The sequence below is a fragment of the Eurosta solidaginis genome, chromosome 1 (assembly GCF_040869045.1).
Source record: "Eurosta solidaginis isolate ZX-2024a chromosome 1, ASM4086904v1, whole genome shotgun sequence".
Classification (NCBI taxonomy): domain Eukaryota; kingdom Metazoa; phylum Arthropoda; class Insecta; order Diptera; family Tephritidae; genus Eurosta; species Eurosta solidaginis.
The window spans coordinates 273038311-273055512 of NC_090319.1; the positions used below are offsets into that span (position 1 = coordinate 273038311).

Here is a 17202-nt window from a genome sequence, read left to right on the forward strand (position 1 = left end):
AAAAAGGGATGAAACATGGTAATTGGATTGGTTTATTGATGCAAAATATAACTTTAGAAAAAAACTTTGTAAAATGTGTGTGACACCTACCATATTAAGGAGAATAAAATTAAAATGTTCTGCAGGGCGAAATCAAAAACCCTTGGAATCTTGGCAGGAATACTGTTCGTGGTATTATATATATAAATAAATTAGCGGTATCCAACAGATGATGTTCTGGGTCACTCTGGTCCACCTTTATGGCGATATCTCGAAACGGTGTCCACCTATGGAACTAAGGATCACTCCCTTTTAAAATACGCATTAACACCTTTCATTTGATACCCTTATCGTATAAACAGATTCTAGAGTCAGCCCTGGTCCACCTTTTGCCGATATCTCGAAAAGGCGGCAACCTATACAACTACCCCCACCCCCTTTTAAAACCCTCATTAATACCTTTAATTTGATACCCATATCGTACAAACAAATTCTAGAGTCAACCCTGATCCACCTTTATGACGATATCCCTAAATTGCGTCCACCTATAGGACTATGGCCCACTCCCTCATAAAATACTCTTTAATACCTTTCATTTGATACACATGTCATACAAACACATTCCAGGGTTACCCTCGCTTCATTTTCCTACATGGTCATTTTCCCTTATGCTGTCACCATAGCTCTCAACTGAGTATGTAATGTTCGGTTACACCCGAACTTAACCTTCCTTACTTGTTTTTTTTGTGTTGCAAAACAATGCAATAAAAAAGGTGAAAATATTTAACAAAACATAATTTTTTTCTTCTTGTACAGAAACTATTAAATTTCAACATGTGTGTGTACATAGAAATGTATGTGTTAAAAATTCATTATTATGCATAAAACTAAACCACTAATTTGCTATTTAGTTTTAATAATTATGATTGCGAAAACGGTTTGTTTTACTTAGAAATAAAAAAATTTTATTCAGACAATTTGATAAACTTCATAAAATTTCGTACAATTGCATATTATTTTATAATGTTTACATAAGCCTGTATCAATTTAAGCAAATTAATCCCTATGGCATCTGACAAAATTTTTTCAAAGTATGCCAAATCCGCTATCAATTTTTGTAAACAAAACAAATTTAAATTTTTTTTGAAAATGTCTAAACGCTCAGTTTATCAGCGTGATTTTAAATTTGGGTGGGAAGCAGTTCCTGGTTAGGTTGGTTGGTTGGCTGCTGTGCTGCCCGGATTGCAAATTACTGGTGGGGTGACATAAGGTCAACGGGTAGAAAGCCTATTGATCTAATGACTACTTCAAATGGTCATAAACTCAGTTCACTTTATAAACGATTTAAATGACCATAAGGCCTGTGGCCTATTTGAACTTTTTAAATTTCACCTCATTGCTTCTAAGTAAATCTTCATTTTACTTTATGAATGAGACCAACATAATAACCAAAACTCCAAAGGATAAATTAGATTTTTAGTTGAAGTAGTTATTTCTTTTCCGAACAAGTTCTCCTGGACCAGCCTTAAGACCGATGCTTCACTGCATTAAGACCAGGATAAAGGAAAAAACTACTGGACAAAAATAAAGCAAAAACAATAAATGTTTTGATACTTGCAGCAGCAAGTCCTGGTTTCTGGACAATTGTGACCACTTCAGCGAAGCAGAATGGTCATAATGTCAATATCATTGATATTGTAGCTAATTGAAATTGGACTTTGTCCTTAAGTTCAATTGATGTTATGACACCCTCGAAAATATTCTAGCCCTAGTGACGCATACGGTGCTATTCCAATGCAATTTATCAAAGAACCAAGTTTTCTGGCTATGTTAGACCATTGTGTTCCAATAATTTAATTCAACCGTCACTGAACCTGTTGATATCCTTTTGTGATCTCATTAAGCTGCGACCGTACCTTTGTGTCATGTCGAGGTCAAAGAACTAATGCGTGCAAACTCTGGGTATTTTTCTGTTGAAAAAGATATCTTTTCTTTCAAGCTGCAGACACAGCGGTGAGGGCCTCATATCAGTGACAAAAGTTCTATGGATTTTATTGCTTGACTTATTTTGCAGGTCTTCTTTTCTATTCGTATAATAAGCCATCTATTATTGTTTAATTGTGCAACAGGCTGCAGAGGAGTATAGATACGTTGCAAACTGTTATCTCCTGGTCAGGTAAGGCTGAACTGGCCAATTCCTGAGGACTTCACATAGACTGAATGAGTCCATAGTGTTACCAGAAAATTTCGCAACAGACAAGTTTAAACCCCTGGTATATGCTATGAATGTTTTTATTTTCGGTTTGATGTGAATGCATTATGCATCACAGCAGGGCCCATTAAAGGTAAGTTCAAGCGTTCTAGTTGCTTCAATACTTCTTTAACCAGGAACACATATGAGGTTGATGTTTGAGAAGTTTTTCGAAGCATAAAGTATAATCTGTCAGCTGCTGACTGTCGTCAGCGGTGCGGTGGAGGAATTAATCGCCGTTAATACTACTTGATAGGCTGAGTACAGGCATACTCCGCTTCCACTCATTAAGTCTTTCAGAAGGAGTCCACAGGCACTCTCATTACCCAATCATAGTGCTTGAAAGATACTAGCCAATCCAGGAAGATGGACTGCAAGGATGATCTTAAGCTGCCCAGAGGAATGACAAGCTTCCACGCCCGAGTTTGTCTGTGATACGATGGTGTAAAACATGATAACATCCCTTCCCCTGGTCCTTTCATGAAAGTGGCAAAACTTCATAGTCACCATCAAATCTCTATCAGGCGAATGATAGTATGTCGGAATCATGTAACCTTATGCAGCCTCAAGTCGCAACAGTAAGACTCACGAAGTGTTACTGCCAAATATGTTGCAATTTCACATGTATGAAAGTCTATTGATTACACAGGCCGACAAAATGAGACCGAGTTTTTTGACCAAAAACCATACCATACTTTCCAAAGGTTTTCGATGCGCTGAATTCAAATCTGGACGCAGAATTGCTCTATCACGTCAAGATTTTGAGATATCCTAACCTAAATGTGCAAAAAACACCGTGGGCGAACCCTTCACTCACCTCATCTTTGGAAATTCACTTAATGTTGATGACAATGGATCTTATACAGCTATAAGGACTCGTCCTTCTTTATCGAGGTCTATTAAAATCTAATTCAGTGCCAAAACCTACAAAAGTGGTGGTTTTCAACGTCGATTGCGTTCGGTGCTAAATTTGGCTGTTTCTAATGTACGTCTCTAATGTACGAAGATGTCGTTGTAGCGGGTGACTTTTATTGCAACTTGCTTACTGAAGATTCAATAGTTAGCGTAATGAGCACTTTTGGGTTTTCACTGGTAAATACAGTTACGCCAACACACTTATAGATATATCTTTCACTAACAACCTAAACAAGACTTTACTGCATGACCAGTTATCCATGGCCTCTTTCTCCAAACATGACTTCATATTTTTAACCCTTGATTTCGGTCTTTAGTAGTGACATGGATTCTGTGGTATATACTACTTTTCGAGATTTCAGAAATATTGATTATGCTAAACTTAACTTTGGTGTTAATGAAACCGACTGGCATCATATAGATATGCTACCATGTATTAATGCACAAATGTAATACTTGCAGGGTAACATAGAAAGGCTATTTGAAACTCATGTTCCGAAAAAGGAAAAGATTCGGAGAAACTACGACAATGTGTGGCTTAATGTTGAAATAAAGGAAGCTATAGATAAGTTATATGCAATTTATGATCTCTGGAAAAGATACAAAACTGAATATTTGCATGATAAATTTTTGACAATGAGAAAAGGTGTATGCAGAATGATTAGGCAGGCCAAAGTCAAGTTTTTCGAACAAAAATTTTTTCAAGGTCAATCGGTAGCAAAGACATATGGAGGAAAACTAAAAATGTTGGGACAGTTAAAGGCAAGGAAAGTCTTTCCCGAGCCCGGGGAGACCTTAATGCAATAAGCCGAAAATTTGTAGGTTTCTTCCTTCTCTCCCTGCTAATCTGGACTTTCCATTTTTTTTGGATAACGATGTAAATTTCAGTTTCTCGTGCCTAGATCAATATGAAGTACTACAGTGCTTCTTTTCAATTAAACCTGATGCTTTCGGGAATGAAATTCATCAAGTTTTCGTATAGGCCCTCTGCCGAAGCTTTTTCCATCCATTACACATTGTTTTAACACAATCCTTACTACCTCAGTGTTCCCTAAATGTTGGTAAGTTGCCAAAATTATTCCCATTCCCAAATCAGATGGTGAGTCCAGGCCAATCGCTATTCTGCCATATCTTTCAAATATACTTGTGTTGATCATATATAAACTCATAAGCACGTTCTTTCAAATCACTCTCTTTCACACAAAGTCCCGGTTTCCGAATACAGCATAACTGGATAACTTCCTTGATTGACGTGATTGAAAATATTCATGAGGCCATTGACAAAGATGAACTCAACTTCTTAGCCCTACTTGACCATTGGAAAGCTTTCGATTCGGTTAACTATGGCATTCTTACAACGAAACTTAAAAAATTGTTCGGGTTTTCTGCCACCTCCTCAAAATTAATAGCTTCCTGCTTAGAAAATAGAACTCAAAATAGAACAATTGGCCCTCTCCATTTCTCTATATATATAAATGACATACCAGCTGTCATTACGGCCATGAACTCTCACTTGTATGCAGACGATCGTGCAGGCTCAACGATATCGCTGCCTGTGTCTTGGAAATAAATAACACATTATGCCAAATCAACAGCCTTGGCAAGCGACTTATCGCTCAATCCAAAGAAGTCTCAAGTTCTTGTTATCGCTAGAAAATCAATAGACATATCAAACTTTCCTCAAGTTTTAATTGGAGGCGTAAGTATTAACTACGTGCAAACTTAGGAATAGTTTTCAATAGGACATTAACGTGGGATAGTCACACAAACATAGTCGTAGGAAAACTTTATAGCAAAACTCGCGCTATTTGATCCTCACAACGCTTTTGGCCCCTCACGGAATTCCACTTTTATTTGCCAAAGCATATCTTGTGCCCTCGTTATTATATGGATGCGAAATTTTCGCTAATTGTAGCTCTACGTGTAAGCAAAAGCAAAATATTGCACGATATGTATTCGGGATCGAGGCTAGGGATCATGTTTCCCATCATTTCGACTCTATTTATTCCATCCCATTTGATAAGCTTCTCCAGTTTCGAATACTTAAATTTCTGCATAAAATATAATACACCAAAGAACCAAAGTAGCTGTACCAAAAAGCAACTGTAACAAAATCTGCGAGAAACTCGAAACTTATCTCAGCTAGGTACAAGACAATGACGTCTGAAAGACAGTTCATGGTGCAAGCGGTACGACTTGGGAATTCTCTTCCACAAAACTTAGTATCGGTTGGTAACATGAACACTTTTAAGCGTGAACTACAAAAATATTTTAGCTCGTAAGCTACTCAATCTACTTTCCTTTTAAATATGATATATTTTTGTCTACTCAATTAATTGCAAAACTATTGTTAAAGTAATTTAAGTTAATTTTCTTTTCTGTTATATAAAAATGTTAATATTATTGAAATTATATGACTAATACTGTTTTCACACAGACGGCTTATTGAATAATAAAGGCAGTTTTCTACATTAAGACGCTTATTGAGCTCAATCTTCCTTACAAAATTCGAATCTATTATTATTTCATTAGTAGCTAATCGAATGCCTAATGAAGTCAAAAGCACAATGCAACTCTGTTGGCAGCGTTCCGCTTCCGTTTCCGCTTCTTAGTTTTCAAAGCAAATGTCATTGTCTGCATGGCGGAACGATACAAGGTGGCCGCATCGAACAGCTGATTATAACCTTTTTTATTTGATTTGATACATCAACTACCGGCGCAGTACGATTTTGACATTTGAATTTCGAATTTAGAAGTACATGGAATTTTTTTTGTTTATAGTTATGTCACCACGCTCCCACCTTGTATCGTTCCGCCATGATTATCTGTCTCATCCTTCATACTAATCGAGCAGTTACTTCTGTGAGAAAGCAAAAAATTTACGATTTCATTAGCAGGTGAAATGAGATCATTAAGTTTCTGTGTGAAAACAGTATAACACTAATAATTATAAGGTATACACTTGCTGTGTTAGGGTTGAACCAAGAAAAAGTATATAAAATAAAATAAATAAATAAATATTAGCACTGTCGTTTATTTTTGTAGTTGTTGTTATTGTTGTTGTAGCAGTGCTTCGCCCATCCAATAGGTCCGACCGATCACAAATTGTCATCAATGTACTCTAACGTGAGTCCGAGAAAATTTGAGGTTTCAACAGGGGTGAGCCGTAGTGGTGAGAGGAATGTTAGAGGCGTTGGTTCCACATTACAATTGAAGAGATGGTTGGTGTCATGTGGGGACACATTTTGTATGTCGGGGTTGATTCTGGATAGGTAACAGTTTGACCTGTTACAGTACCCAGATCGAAATTGAGCTAGACTGACGCGGTAGTCGTTTTGATTTATATAATCTTACTAGCTTTACCAGGCGCACTTTGTAACGCCCGAGATCGAATGGATGGTTCGTTATTTTTTCTGTTTTGTTTGTTGATAATTTAGTTTATTGTTCTGTAAATTGAATTGAATTTTGTACGCATATTTGGTGAAATTTTCTGTTAAAACATTTTATTCTTGTATCTTATTGTATCTTATTTTATATTATTGTATTGCTTTTACCGCTGATGATTGTTGCTTTGATTACATTCCGAAGAAGCATGACTGGTGAGCCAATTTTCAAAGTTGATATATGTGCAGTAGGGCGGGTCGATTAAAAAATCGCTCATTGCTCTGTGAAAATCGTATTCTAGGGATCAAAATAACAAACTTTGCCGAAGGAACCATATCTCTAAAACGAATTCTGATGTCCCCCAATTTGGGTCGAACTTTTGGGTAGGGACAAATTTTGAAAAATCCCACTTTGACCCATTTAGAGTGCTCCAATCGAGTCCAAATGTATGACCGACCTCACTAACTTTGGAGGCCCGACCCATCGATGCCAGTGACACACCCCCTGGAACCCCCCTGGGGGTTCACCATACAAACATTTAAAAAAATCGCCTGTTTTGCACTTTACATGAAAAAAAAACAGCTAAATGGCTATGTTTTTTTGTTATTATTATTTATTTATTTATAATAATATTTATTATTTATTTATAATAATATTTATTTTTTCTCTTAAGAAATTTATTTAGTCAGAACATATGTAAATGAAAAAATTTATTTAAGTGAGTTATAGAAAAGAAACTAAAAAAAATTATTGTTTGAAGTGTTTTTCCGTATACTATATCTGGTTTTTTATAAACTCTAAGTTCCATTGGCTCGTCAACATCGGTTCGATAGCGCAGAATTTTCTTGATGGCACAGTCGCGCTTTTCTTTGCTATCATCAAACAACATTGATAACAAGATATTTCCGAATGCGCATAATATGAATTATCTTTAATTACTTGATTGACAATTTTGCGTAAACGAGGTTCTAGAAATCGTGACCAACCAATGAACTTGAAAAATAATGCACTGCCGTACACGGCAGAGCTGTAATACTTGATATTGAAGCACATTGGCACATAACATTTAATTATAAATTCAACCAGAATTCTTAAATTTGCATCTGGATTTTCCGTTGTCACATATAATCGCAATAATCTAGCGGCCTTGGTGAGCCACCGAGAATGTACAATTTTCCCTGGTTTGATGTTAGCCAGATCCGCGGGAACCACGCCGCTAGAAATTTCATGGGCCACGTCGTATAAGTACTTCGAATCGGTGGAAAATTCAATTTTTCTGGAGCAGGGGGCATATTTTGCAATTCAATTTTCTGGAAGCCGTCCACCACCTGAAAATATTTAATAATAAAATAATTAAAAATGGTTGACAATTATAATAAATGAGTGATAGCAATAATTTACCGGAAGAGTTTCACAAGTTTCGATTTGACGGCTCAGTTTTCCGGTTGCCGATCTTGGTCCAGTGCTGGTTGATTTATCCAAAGCTTCAAACAAATGGCGAAACGGAAGTTCGTTGAAATGTAGAAGGAAAACGAACCAATGCAATGGTCTTTTTAACAGCAATTCGAATTGTCGTATAATTCCACCGTGTGGGCCAGTGTTTGTTGGCTCACCGTCAGTGCATATTCCAATTAATGCATCCAGTGATATATTTTTATCGTTGAAAAAACTATTTAATTTGGTTGTTTTGTATTCAGCGGTTTCATGTTCCAGTCTTACGTAACCAATCAATTCAGAATTGGGTTCTCTCAAAATAACAAGATGAGGTTCTTTTACCATCCTAGTATGATACTTCTCATCAATTTTATCTATCGTTAAAGTATCATCTTTTCTACCATCGAATGAAAACGCTAACAAATTGGTATCATCTAACCGTTTGCGAAGCACTTCTTGTCTGCATTTCTCTTTTTCTCTGCGAACTTTCGATTTATCCATGATGAGAGGTTTCCCATGCTTAACTTTAATCTTAAAATCTTGCAAAAGAGCGGTTCCCAATGCTGATGCTACTCTGTCAGGCACACCAAATCTGTCACATACCAAGGCAAAGTTAAAACAATCGTATATCTCTGTGTATTGTGAACTTGTGCTGCTATCCATATCTTCTTGAACCGGTGGCGGTGCGTATGTCATCGGGATCTTTGTATGTTGGCATTGATGACATAGACGTTGCTCCTTGCTCTTCAGTTTCCATCATAAATGCATCCATTGTTAGTCTTCTCTGATTATGTTGATCGTGCATGAACTCTTTGAGGCGTTCGGGAACCCAGCCGTATGCACATGGAGTTGCCTTCAAATTGCATTTACATGTTCCAATGTAAAAAATTGATTCCAGAGATTTTACATACTCTGTAAATTGTTGGGTGTTGTTTCTTCTCTTGATTTGCTCTTTATACTTGTCAAGCAATTTATTCAATTTATTAAATACACTTTTTTCATCATTATTTCCATACCAAGTTTTTCCCAAATTCAAATCAACTTATCTTGTACTTGAATAGTGAATGATTTATGGGAAAACATTTTTTTGTTCTGTTTTAGCACGTTCGCTTAAGTAAAAATAATATCTCAAGATATCCATATGGGTTGGTAAATTAAGATCAGTTAAATCAGTAGACACACCAAAAACAGTAACATCATGCTTGGGTATATGACTCATTGGGTTTTCGATAGTTGTTGATGTTGTTGCTTCATCTTGCGGTGTAGAGGATGGTGGATTCATTGTAAACTTTTTGATTTGGAATGGTCACTTCACTTATTATTATTTTTTTTTTCAAATATTTTTTATCTAAAATTAGCACTTCACACTTTGAGTTCTTCACAACGACCTAATGCATTCACAAAAACTGTTGCGTTATATATGGTCTACGAGACGAGCTAATAAGAATGAAATGGTAATTTCAATACTACCTGCTGTGTCTTGTGGTGGCTTAAAAAAAACAATGATCTGCAATTGTGTCACAGTGATACATTCATTTTTTAAAACGGTTGAATAAAAAACCCACACAACTATGTTTACGACATACAAATGCATCACAGTGATGCCTTGGTTTTAAAAGGGTTGTAAAAACGCTAATTTCTAATAATTTTTTTTAATTTCTTTTCTATTACTAAGTTAAATTCATTTTTTCATTTACATATGTTCTGACTAAATAAATTTCGAAAGAGAGAAATATAATCTCCAAAAAGAAAAAACATAGGCATTTCGCTGATTTTTTCATGTAAAGTGCAAAACCGGTGATTTTTTGAAATATTTGTATGGGGACCCCCATGGGGGTTCCACGGGGTGTGCCAATGGCATCGGTGGGTCGGGCTTCCAAAGTTAGTGGGGGTCGGTCATACATTTGGGCTCGATTGGAGCACTCTAAATGGGTCAAAGTGGGATTTTTCAAAATTTGCCCCTACCCAAAATTTCGACCCAAATTGGGGGACATCAGAATTCGTTTTAGTGGTATGGTTCCTTCGGCAAAGTTTCTTATTTTTCTCCCTAGAATATGATTTTCACAGAGCAACGGGCGATTTTTTTGCCTCCCCACAAATCGACCCGGCCTAATGCGCAGGCATTCCTTTTGGTTCTAAGGAGTATAGAAATTTATTTGGATAATTCACAATTTTATCTTCATCTGTAACTGTATCGATCGATTTATATTTCGTCACTTCACCAGGAAATTGATTTTGAAAGCGATCATTGATTTTGTTAACATGATCATTTTTGGGAGCTAAGATAGTTCTTTCGCATAGCCAAAAAACAAAAACATTTAAATTCAAAATTCTGAATTCTGAAATATGAAAAACTTTCGTCTTGATCGAGGGAACCTCGAGCCAAAATTTGGTGATGATCGAAGTATAACAAACACGTTTTGATAGGGAACACACACACAGAATTTGATTTTTATAGAAGATGTAGATAGACTGAAGCTAAACAATTTTTTTAACAGCAGCAGATTACTAAACGTCCAAAAGGCATAACAGCTAAACTCAATAATGCAGTCAAACTTTAGGTGTTAAAATAACTTAAGTTTGTACGGCAGCCATAGTTTTTCCCCATTCCACATTTTACTGGAGGTTTTAGGACTTAACATCACATAGCTCCTTACCAATTTTAATTATCCTACCATTACGACATCCAGATATATGCAGTATAATATATTCCGTTTGTATGGGAGGTGCCACGCCCCCTTTTTCCCAATTCCATATTTTCTTGGTGGTGTTAAGGATTGACCTCAAATAACTCCTTACTGAATTTCAATGTTCTGGCATGTATACCTTCAAAATTATGCGGTACCAAAGATTCCATTTGAATGGGAGGTTCCACGCCCCCTTTTTCCCAATTCCGCCTTTTCTTGGTGGTGTTAAGGATTGCCCTCATACAACTCCTTACTGAATTTCAATGTTCTGGCATGTATACCTTCAAAGTTATCCATTACTAAAGATTCCATTTGTATGGGAGGTGCCAAGCCCCCTTTCTCCAAATTCCGCATTTTCTTGGTGGTGTTAGGGATTGACCTCATATAACTCCTCATTGAATTTCAATGTTCTGGCATGTATACCTTCAAAGGTATGCAGTACCAAAGATTCCATTTGTATGGAAGGTACCACGCCCCTTTTATATATCGAAATTATTTTTAGCCTAAAACCTTCCCGTTGATCGAAGGAACCCATAACCAAAATTTGGTGATGATTGATGTGTGGGAAATACGTTTCCATAGCGAACACACACACAAACAGAATTTGATTTTTATATATATATGGCTAAACCGATTTGGGATTTCAAATCAACTAACCATCATCTCTCCTTCCTGTATCTTTCCTAAAAATTTCATGGCAATCTGTCAAGCCGTCCTCGAGTTATGGAGTGACAATCAAAATGTACACTTCTTTTTATATATATAGATGAATGGATTTTTCAAGTGATCCTATGAGCTCAGGGAGGCTGTGTGTTTCCAGTTCAGGACTGTCTTATTTGGATGTCCAAGAGTCTTTCAAAATGAAGATGGCAAGGTTTTTTGGATGTAGTCTTTAAATTTCTTATTACAGTTTCCTTCCGCTTTATTTATGAATATGACTTTAACCATTCCCTAGCTGTAAGAATTGTAGGTTAATAAAAACCTTTCCAACACGAGAGTCGTACGCTCACAAAACTTTAGCCGAACACGTCAGGGCACAACAACGCAGAGTATGAATGACTTATGATTGAATATGGTAATGATTTTGAAATTAAGAGATTCAGTGAAGTAGAAAAGTCACACAAGTAACGTTTTTTTTTTTTTTCAGAGCTTTATAATCACTCTACTGTGTTTATTTGTTATAACTTTTTTGATACTCTTTTTTAAACTTAGCGTATTTTAATTAAATCAACCCATACATATGCACCTCTACTGAACTTCTTTTTTAACCAAAACTTTACTCTAAACCTTCGTATATCTCGTTGGACTTTTCTTCATCGAGGCTAAGATCTGGCAAACTCTCTGTACGTTTCATTTTCCAACGCTTTCTCTCATCCACATAAACAAGATTAACAAAATCATTTTCGTGATCATCATCAATTGACAATTTCTCTCCAATTGCACCCTCTTTCTCATTTTCACCTTGAACCAATTTCCTCTCTATATTATATTTGGTTTCTACGACCAACTTCAGCTTTTTATCATCCAATGCCAAATCGCGCTTAGTTGAGGGATAAAGTAGCGCTGCTGTCGATACATTCATTATCAACATTAACTTGCCCAAACCTTTAACATTCGTAGATTTAAGTGGTACAACGGTTCTATCTTTAGGTATATGTTTGTCAGCGTATTGCAGATGTTGCATAAATTTCAATTTCGTATTCAACAACAAACCTAAGTAGCCAATTTCTGGTTTAGCTTTAACCAAAAAATTACCCTCTTTCACCAATTCTTGTTCAACTTTTTTAATGCGCGACTTGAGTACTGCATCCGTTTTTCGTTCGGCCAATTTGAGACCATACGAGTTAAGCCAATCTTGTATTAAAACGACCTCAGCTTTGCTTGCGGTCTCAACATCTGACAAATGTCGTTCAATCACTTCCAGGGCAATGTCATCAGCAACGCCACTGATTTGTCCATTTTTGGGGTGATTTTGGCGCGCAACTGCATCGCTTATAGAATTCCAATGAGTTTGATTGAGTGTTGAGATTTCAATGCCATCTACCATGTTAATGGAATCAGTGTCGCTTAAAAAGAAGATAATTTGCAATTAATGATATATTATATACGGTTTTCAGGTTTTTATTATCTAATGTAATGGCTTTGTAAAATACCTCGTTTGTTCTGGACTTTGCTGCAGCGCATTCATTATTTGTTCCCATTCTGCATTGTTGTAGGCATTTTTCACATCCAAAGTTATCACGCGATAGAACTCTTGCACGCCATTTCTTACCCGCCTACCCGCAATGGCTTTCTCAGACACACTCTCCACCACATCAGTTGGCCCACTTGCACTTTTTGAACTTGATGAGGTACTGGGATCAGCAAAGTTTTTTGGCTCAACATAGCTATTGGTTTCATGTGATATATTTGTATATAAACTCCTTGGGGTACGTAAACTTTTTCTAGCATTATTTCGCTTTTCATTCTCCTTCTTTTCAATGTGTGTGTTTGTGTGTTTAGTAGTTTTTAATTTAGGTTAGTGTTTAACATGAAAATGTAAAATGGAGTTAGTGTATAAGGAAGAGAATTTTATGTTTTTCATGTGTTCACATATTAGACCGTTTACAAAAATATTATTTTATATTATTATGAGACTGTCGAGCAAACTTTTAGTAACACTTTGGACACATTCATCCTATGTGAGGTCGTTGCAAAAATAGTCAGTTATTGGCTTTGGTACTAACAAAGGAAGCTTGAATCAGTACAATTCTCTAAAAAGTTTTCAAAAATTATCTAGTTCTGCATGGGTCCCACGCTCCATCGTCACGAAGTCTTCCTTTTGCTACAAAACAAACAAACAAATTCCTAAGTATACAATATTTCCATAGTTTCCAATGAACCTAAGTGATACTTGAAGGTTAGGTTAGGTTGAACTGCCCTGTCTGTGAGGACCTCACATAGACTGAATGAGTCCGTAGTGTTACCGGAAGTTGTTTAACGACGAAACTGGAAAACCCTATCAAAAACCAGGACCTGATATCAAATAACTTTGCCCACTTGGCATATACTAGAAGCTTTCTGGTACCTATGCCACGCACAGGGCATGAGCACAAAACGTGCTCAATCATTTACTCCTCTAATACGCACTTCCTACATCTGCTATCAGAAGTAACTTTGTTAGGCTATGGTTATAAGACTCTAGTGTCTAACACTCTTTGACACTTTACAGCCCCGCGCTGAGGTTCACGCTTTTACCGCTTGGTCGATCATGTGCACCTCCTGCACCATTTTCTCTTAATTTCTTCCAATCTTATTGGTACGTCTAAGGATCCAGCTTCGAGGGATGCGCCAATTCTAGGTATTACATCCCCTTTTTCATTCCCATCTATTCCTAATTTGCCCTGGATGCCAATACAGATTTTTCCTTCTCCATATACCGATTCTTTCCAGGGATTGCTCTTAAACTCTAACATGTGAGATTATTGCCTTAATTGCTGCTTGGCTGTCTATGGCCGTATGGCCTGCTCAAGCACTACCGAGGCACTAAGCCTTGCTGCAGTTGTTAACGCTATGTTTTTTGCCACCAGGTCTACAGGTGCAATGTTCAGAATGGCATAAAGTGCAACCGTTGGGGCTGTTTTTAGTTACGCCATAGTCACCTTAAATCCGGTTCATTTCCGTGAAGTTTTAGTAAAAATCTTAATATATATCGAGAAAAACAGCTTAACTTATTCAATTTTTTTTTTCATTTTGTTTTATAAGAATAACCAAAGTAAGCCTCAGCTTCATCAAAATCATATTTTTCTATCTGTCTGTTTGGGATATAAATCACTTTGGCATATTGATTTTACATTGAATATGAAATTGTAAACTCAAAATCAAATCCGCAGAATTTATCTAGTTTAAAATCAAGCTTACCGGCCTTGCGTCATAACGGCCGTCTTATTACTAGTTAGACAAGTGCTGCCTAATGGTTCCAGTCACAACCACTGCTCTCATTAACTCAGTGTCGCGTCAAGTGGCGCCAATAAAGCCACACTCGTGTCGAACACACAAATATCATTCGACAATATGGTGCATATAACGCCACCAAAACAGTGCTACGCAATATCAAAAATTCGTTTTGACCACGTCACAATAAAGTTTCTCATGTTCATAAGTTTTTATGCCAAAGCGAACATCGCGCAAGAAGTTCCTCTTGTAAATATAAAAGAACTTCAGATTTGACCGTTGAAGCTTATTTCGTCTTGCCCATTCACATTCAAAATTTATAGAAGCAGTGTTGTAAACATTCCCATTCTACAAAAAAAAAAAGTCTGAAAGCACTCATAGCTCAAACAAATGTCAAATTCTTCTTCTTATGCTTTGCTTGCAACAACATTGAACGTTGGTTACATTTGCATGCCAGATGGCACTGGTGATATGCAATTTGGCGCTCCCCATGCAAATATAAGCAATCTTATGTGAGGTTTCTTTTTGGTGCTATTGCGCTGACTTACTTCAACACTTACAACACCACCAAAAATGTGCCAATACTCAAGCTTAGTTCCGAATTAGGACTAGTTTGTAGGTATTACGAAACTGTCGCTTTGTGTGATTTTTTTTGCACGGAACCTATACCATTCAAAATTCCTCAGGAAAATCAAGTTTTAAAAACAAGAGACATAGAAGCACTAAGCAAATTTTTCGCGTTTTGATGTTATCATATCTTTCTACTCATTAAGTATGTTTATTTGTATGAGCCAACAAATTTTCTAAATTTTCTCGAAATTTGAATGTACTTAGTTATTGAGCTTTGGTTTGGCGCCTCTCAGTGCATTTCAGCTTGCATCATTTTTATTCTGAGCTAACAGAATAAAAAAATATTTATGAAACGGTCTAATATACAATTACCTTTTCGCACGAAAATTTTGTGTAAAATATGTTTGCAAGTGTGTGTTTATATATTGGAAAAGATTATTTCTTTACTTAAAAGCAAAATAAATTCCTTATAAATATTAACAATTTCGAAATTGAACAATAATGAAAATTTTAGTGAAAAGCAGCTTTAGTACATATTCATATGTACTTACAATTTTTATATAACATACCCATGTGCATAAGCTGTGTTTAATAAACATTTACATAAATAAATATACGTTATATAAACATAATTAAGTCCATTTACAAATTCATATGGTAAAATATTTACAAATTTTTTATTTTTGTTAAATGAATAGTGTACTCAGGCGTTTTTCTTCATATCGGATGCCACGCGTCACTGGATTGCTCTCCCAATTCATTGCAAAGTGCACAAAATTCGTCAGAACTCAGGTACGGAACTTGTATACATACATACATACCCTGCAGTCAAACCACCTAAAAGAATACTAATTTGCCATATACCCCAACTAGTTAGAGTTCTGTATTTTTTCCATATTAGCAACTGGTATTTTTAACATGGCTATGTTCTACTAAATATCAATTACAAGTCTGCATCAGAGTCATACTTGTTGACAAACTAGTTGTTATATACACCAAAATCGTACTAGATGACATTATACACCAATTGACATACCAGTTTATTTGCAAGTATATATGGATAACAGCGTTCGCCGAGCGCGACCTAACGAAGGTATTCACCGACCCATCGCGGATTTGGATAAGTACCTCCTTATGTTTATAGGCATAAACCAGCTGTGTTGGAAGATGCCGTGCCTTATTGTTTTGCATAAGGAGATATTTCTGAGCAGTTAACACTCCCCAAGGCCTTCGGGGAGTGTCCTTATCGCTACAACAAAAACAACAACATACCAAGAAAGATCCAAAACGGTCGTCGAAAGGGTAAAGATAAATTTTTAACCACAAGCAAAAACAACTATTGGCAATTATTAGAAATTTTCCGAGCGTTTTTAAAGTCTCGCTTAAATCAAGTCTACGGAGTAAAGAGAATACAATACTGTCAATAATTGGGAAGTGTAAAGCACATTTTGCAAAAAAAGGTGTGAACTTAAGCTGAAACTTTATAATTGTATTGATTGCTTGTACTTACTTCTTCATACAGCCTAAATGAATATGCATTTTATATAAATTGAATTAAAAAAAAGGTTTCATATATTCCTATGAAGTTCTGGTAACAAAAAATTTTGTTGAAATAATATTAAAAGTCTGTAAATTTGATAATTTATTAAGTGCTCATTTGAAAAAGTTAATGCATACATACATACATATTTAAACGTTACAGTACATAAAGTTTGTTTGATTTAATTTTTAAATACTTGGCATGGTAAATATAAGCTGTCAAATATATATTTCTTACAAACACAAAAACACACAAAGCATTTGAATAACATCAGTCATAATAATAGCTAAATGCTCAATTATTCAAGTCCACTGACCTTCCAGTAATCTTTATCCCATGTGGGAAACATGCGGGTAAAAACGCGCGGTTCCTTGCCTTGTGTAATACGAATCACACTCACGGAATCGACGGTACGATCGGTGGGTTCTTGTTTGATATATTTCTGTAATGTAAGACGAGTAAAAAAGTTAAGTATGACTGCACAAAATTAAAAAGAGGTTCCATAACAT

General features: G+C 36.1%; 2 protein-coding genes across 2 annotated transcripts in view; both read right to left on the bottom strand.

Annotated features, from left to right (window-relative positions):
- Window positions 1-11855: 11855 nt before the first annotated feature.
- LOC137237311 (uncharacterized) lies at window positions 11856-15581 on the bottom strand. The gene is made up of 2 exons (XM_067760787.1): window positions 12804-15581; window positions 11856-12716 (listed from the first exon to the last, which is right to left on the bottom strand). Exons 1-2 carry the CDS (start codon window positions 12836-12838, stop codon window positions 11927-11929), a joined length of 825 nt encoding a protein of 274 aa, XP_067616888.1. The 5' UTR covers window positions 12839-15581; the 3' UTR covers window positions 11856-11926.
- Window positions 15582-16766: 1185 nt separating this feature from the next.
- LOC137237310 (gelsolin-like) overlaps window positions 16767-17202 on the bottom strand; it is an 89539-nt gene continuing 89103 nt past the window's right edge. Inside the window, exon 9 of the mRNA XM_067760786.1 lies at window positions 16767-17135. Coding sequence (XP_067616887.1) covers window positions 16992-17135 — 144 coding nt within the window. The 3' untranslated portion in view covers window positions 16767-16991. The remainder of the gene's footprint in view (window positions 17136-17202) is intronic.

Bases quoted from the DNA above. Each gene is read 5' to 3' on its own strand.
- LOC137237311 (XM_067760787.1), bottom strand. From the start codon at position 12,838: ATGAATGCGCTGCAGCAAAGTCCAGAACAAACGAG. The intron at 12,717-12,803 runs GTATTTTACAAA...CTTCTTTTTAAG, and splicing joins CAAAGTCCAGAACAAACGAG to CGACACTGATTCCATTAACA.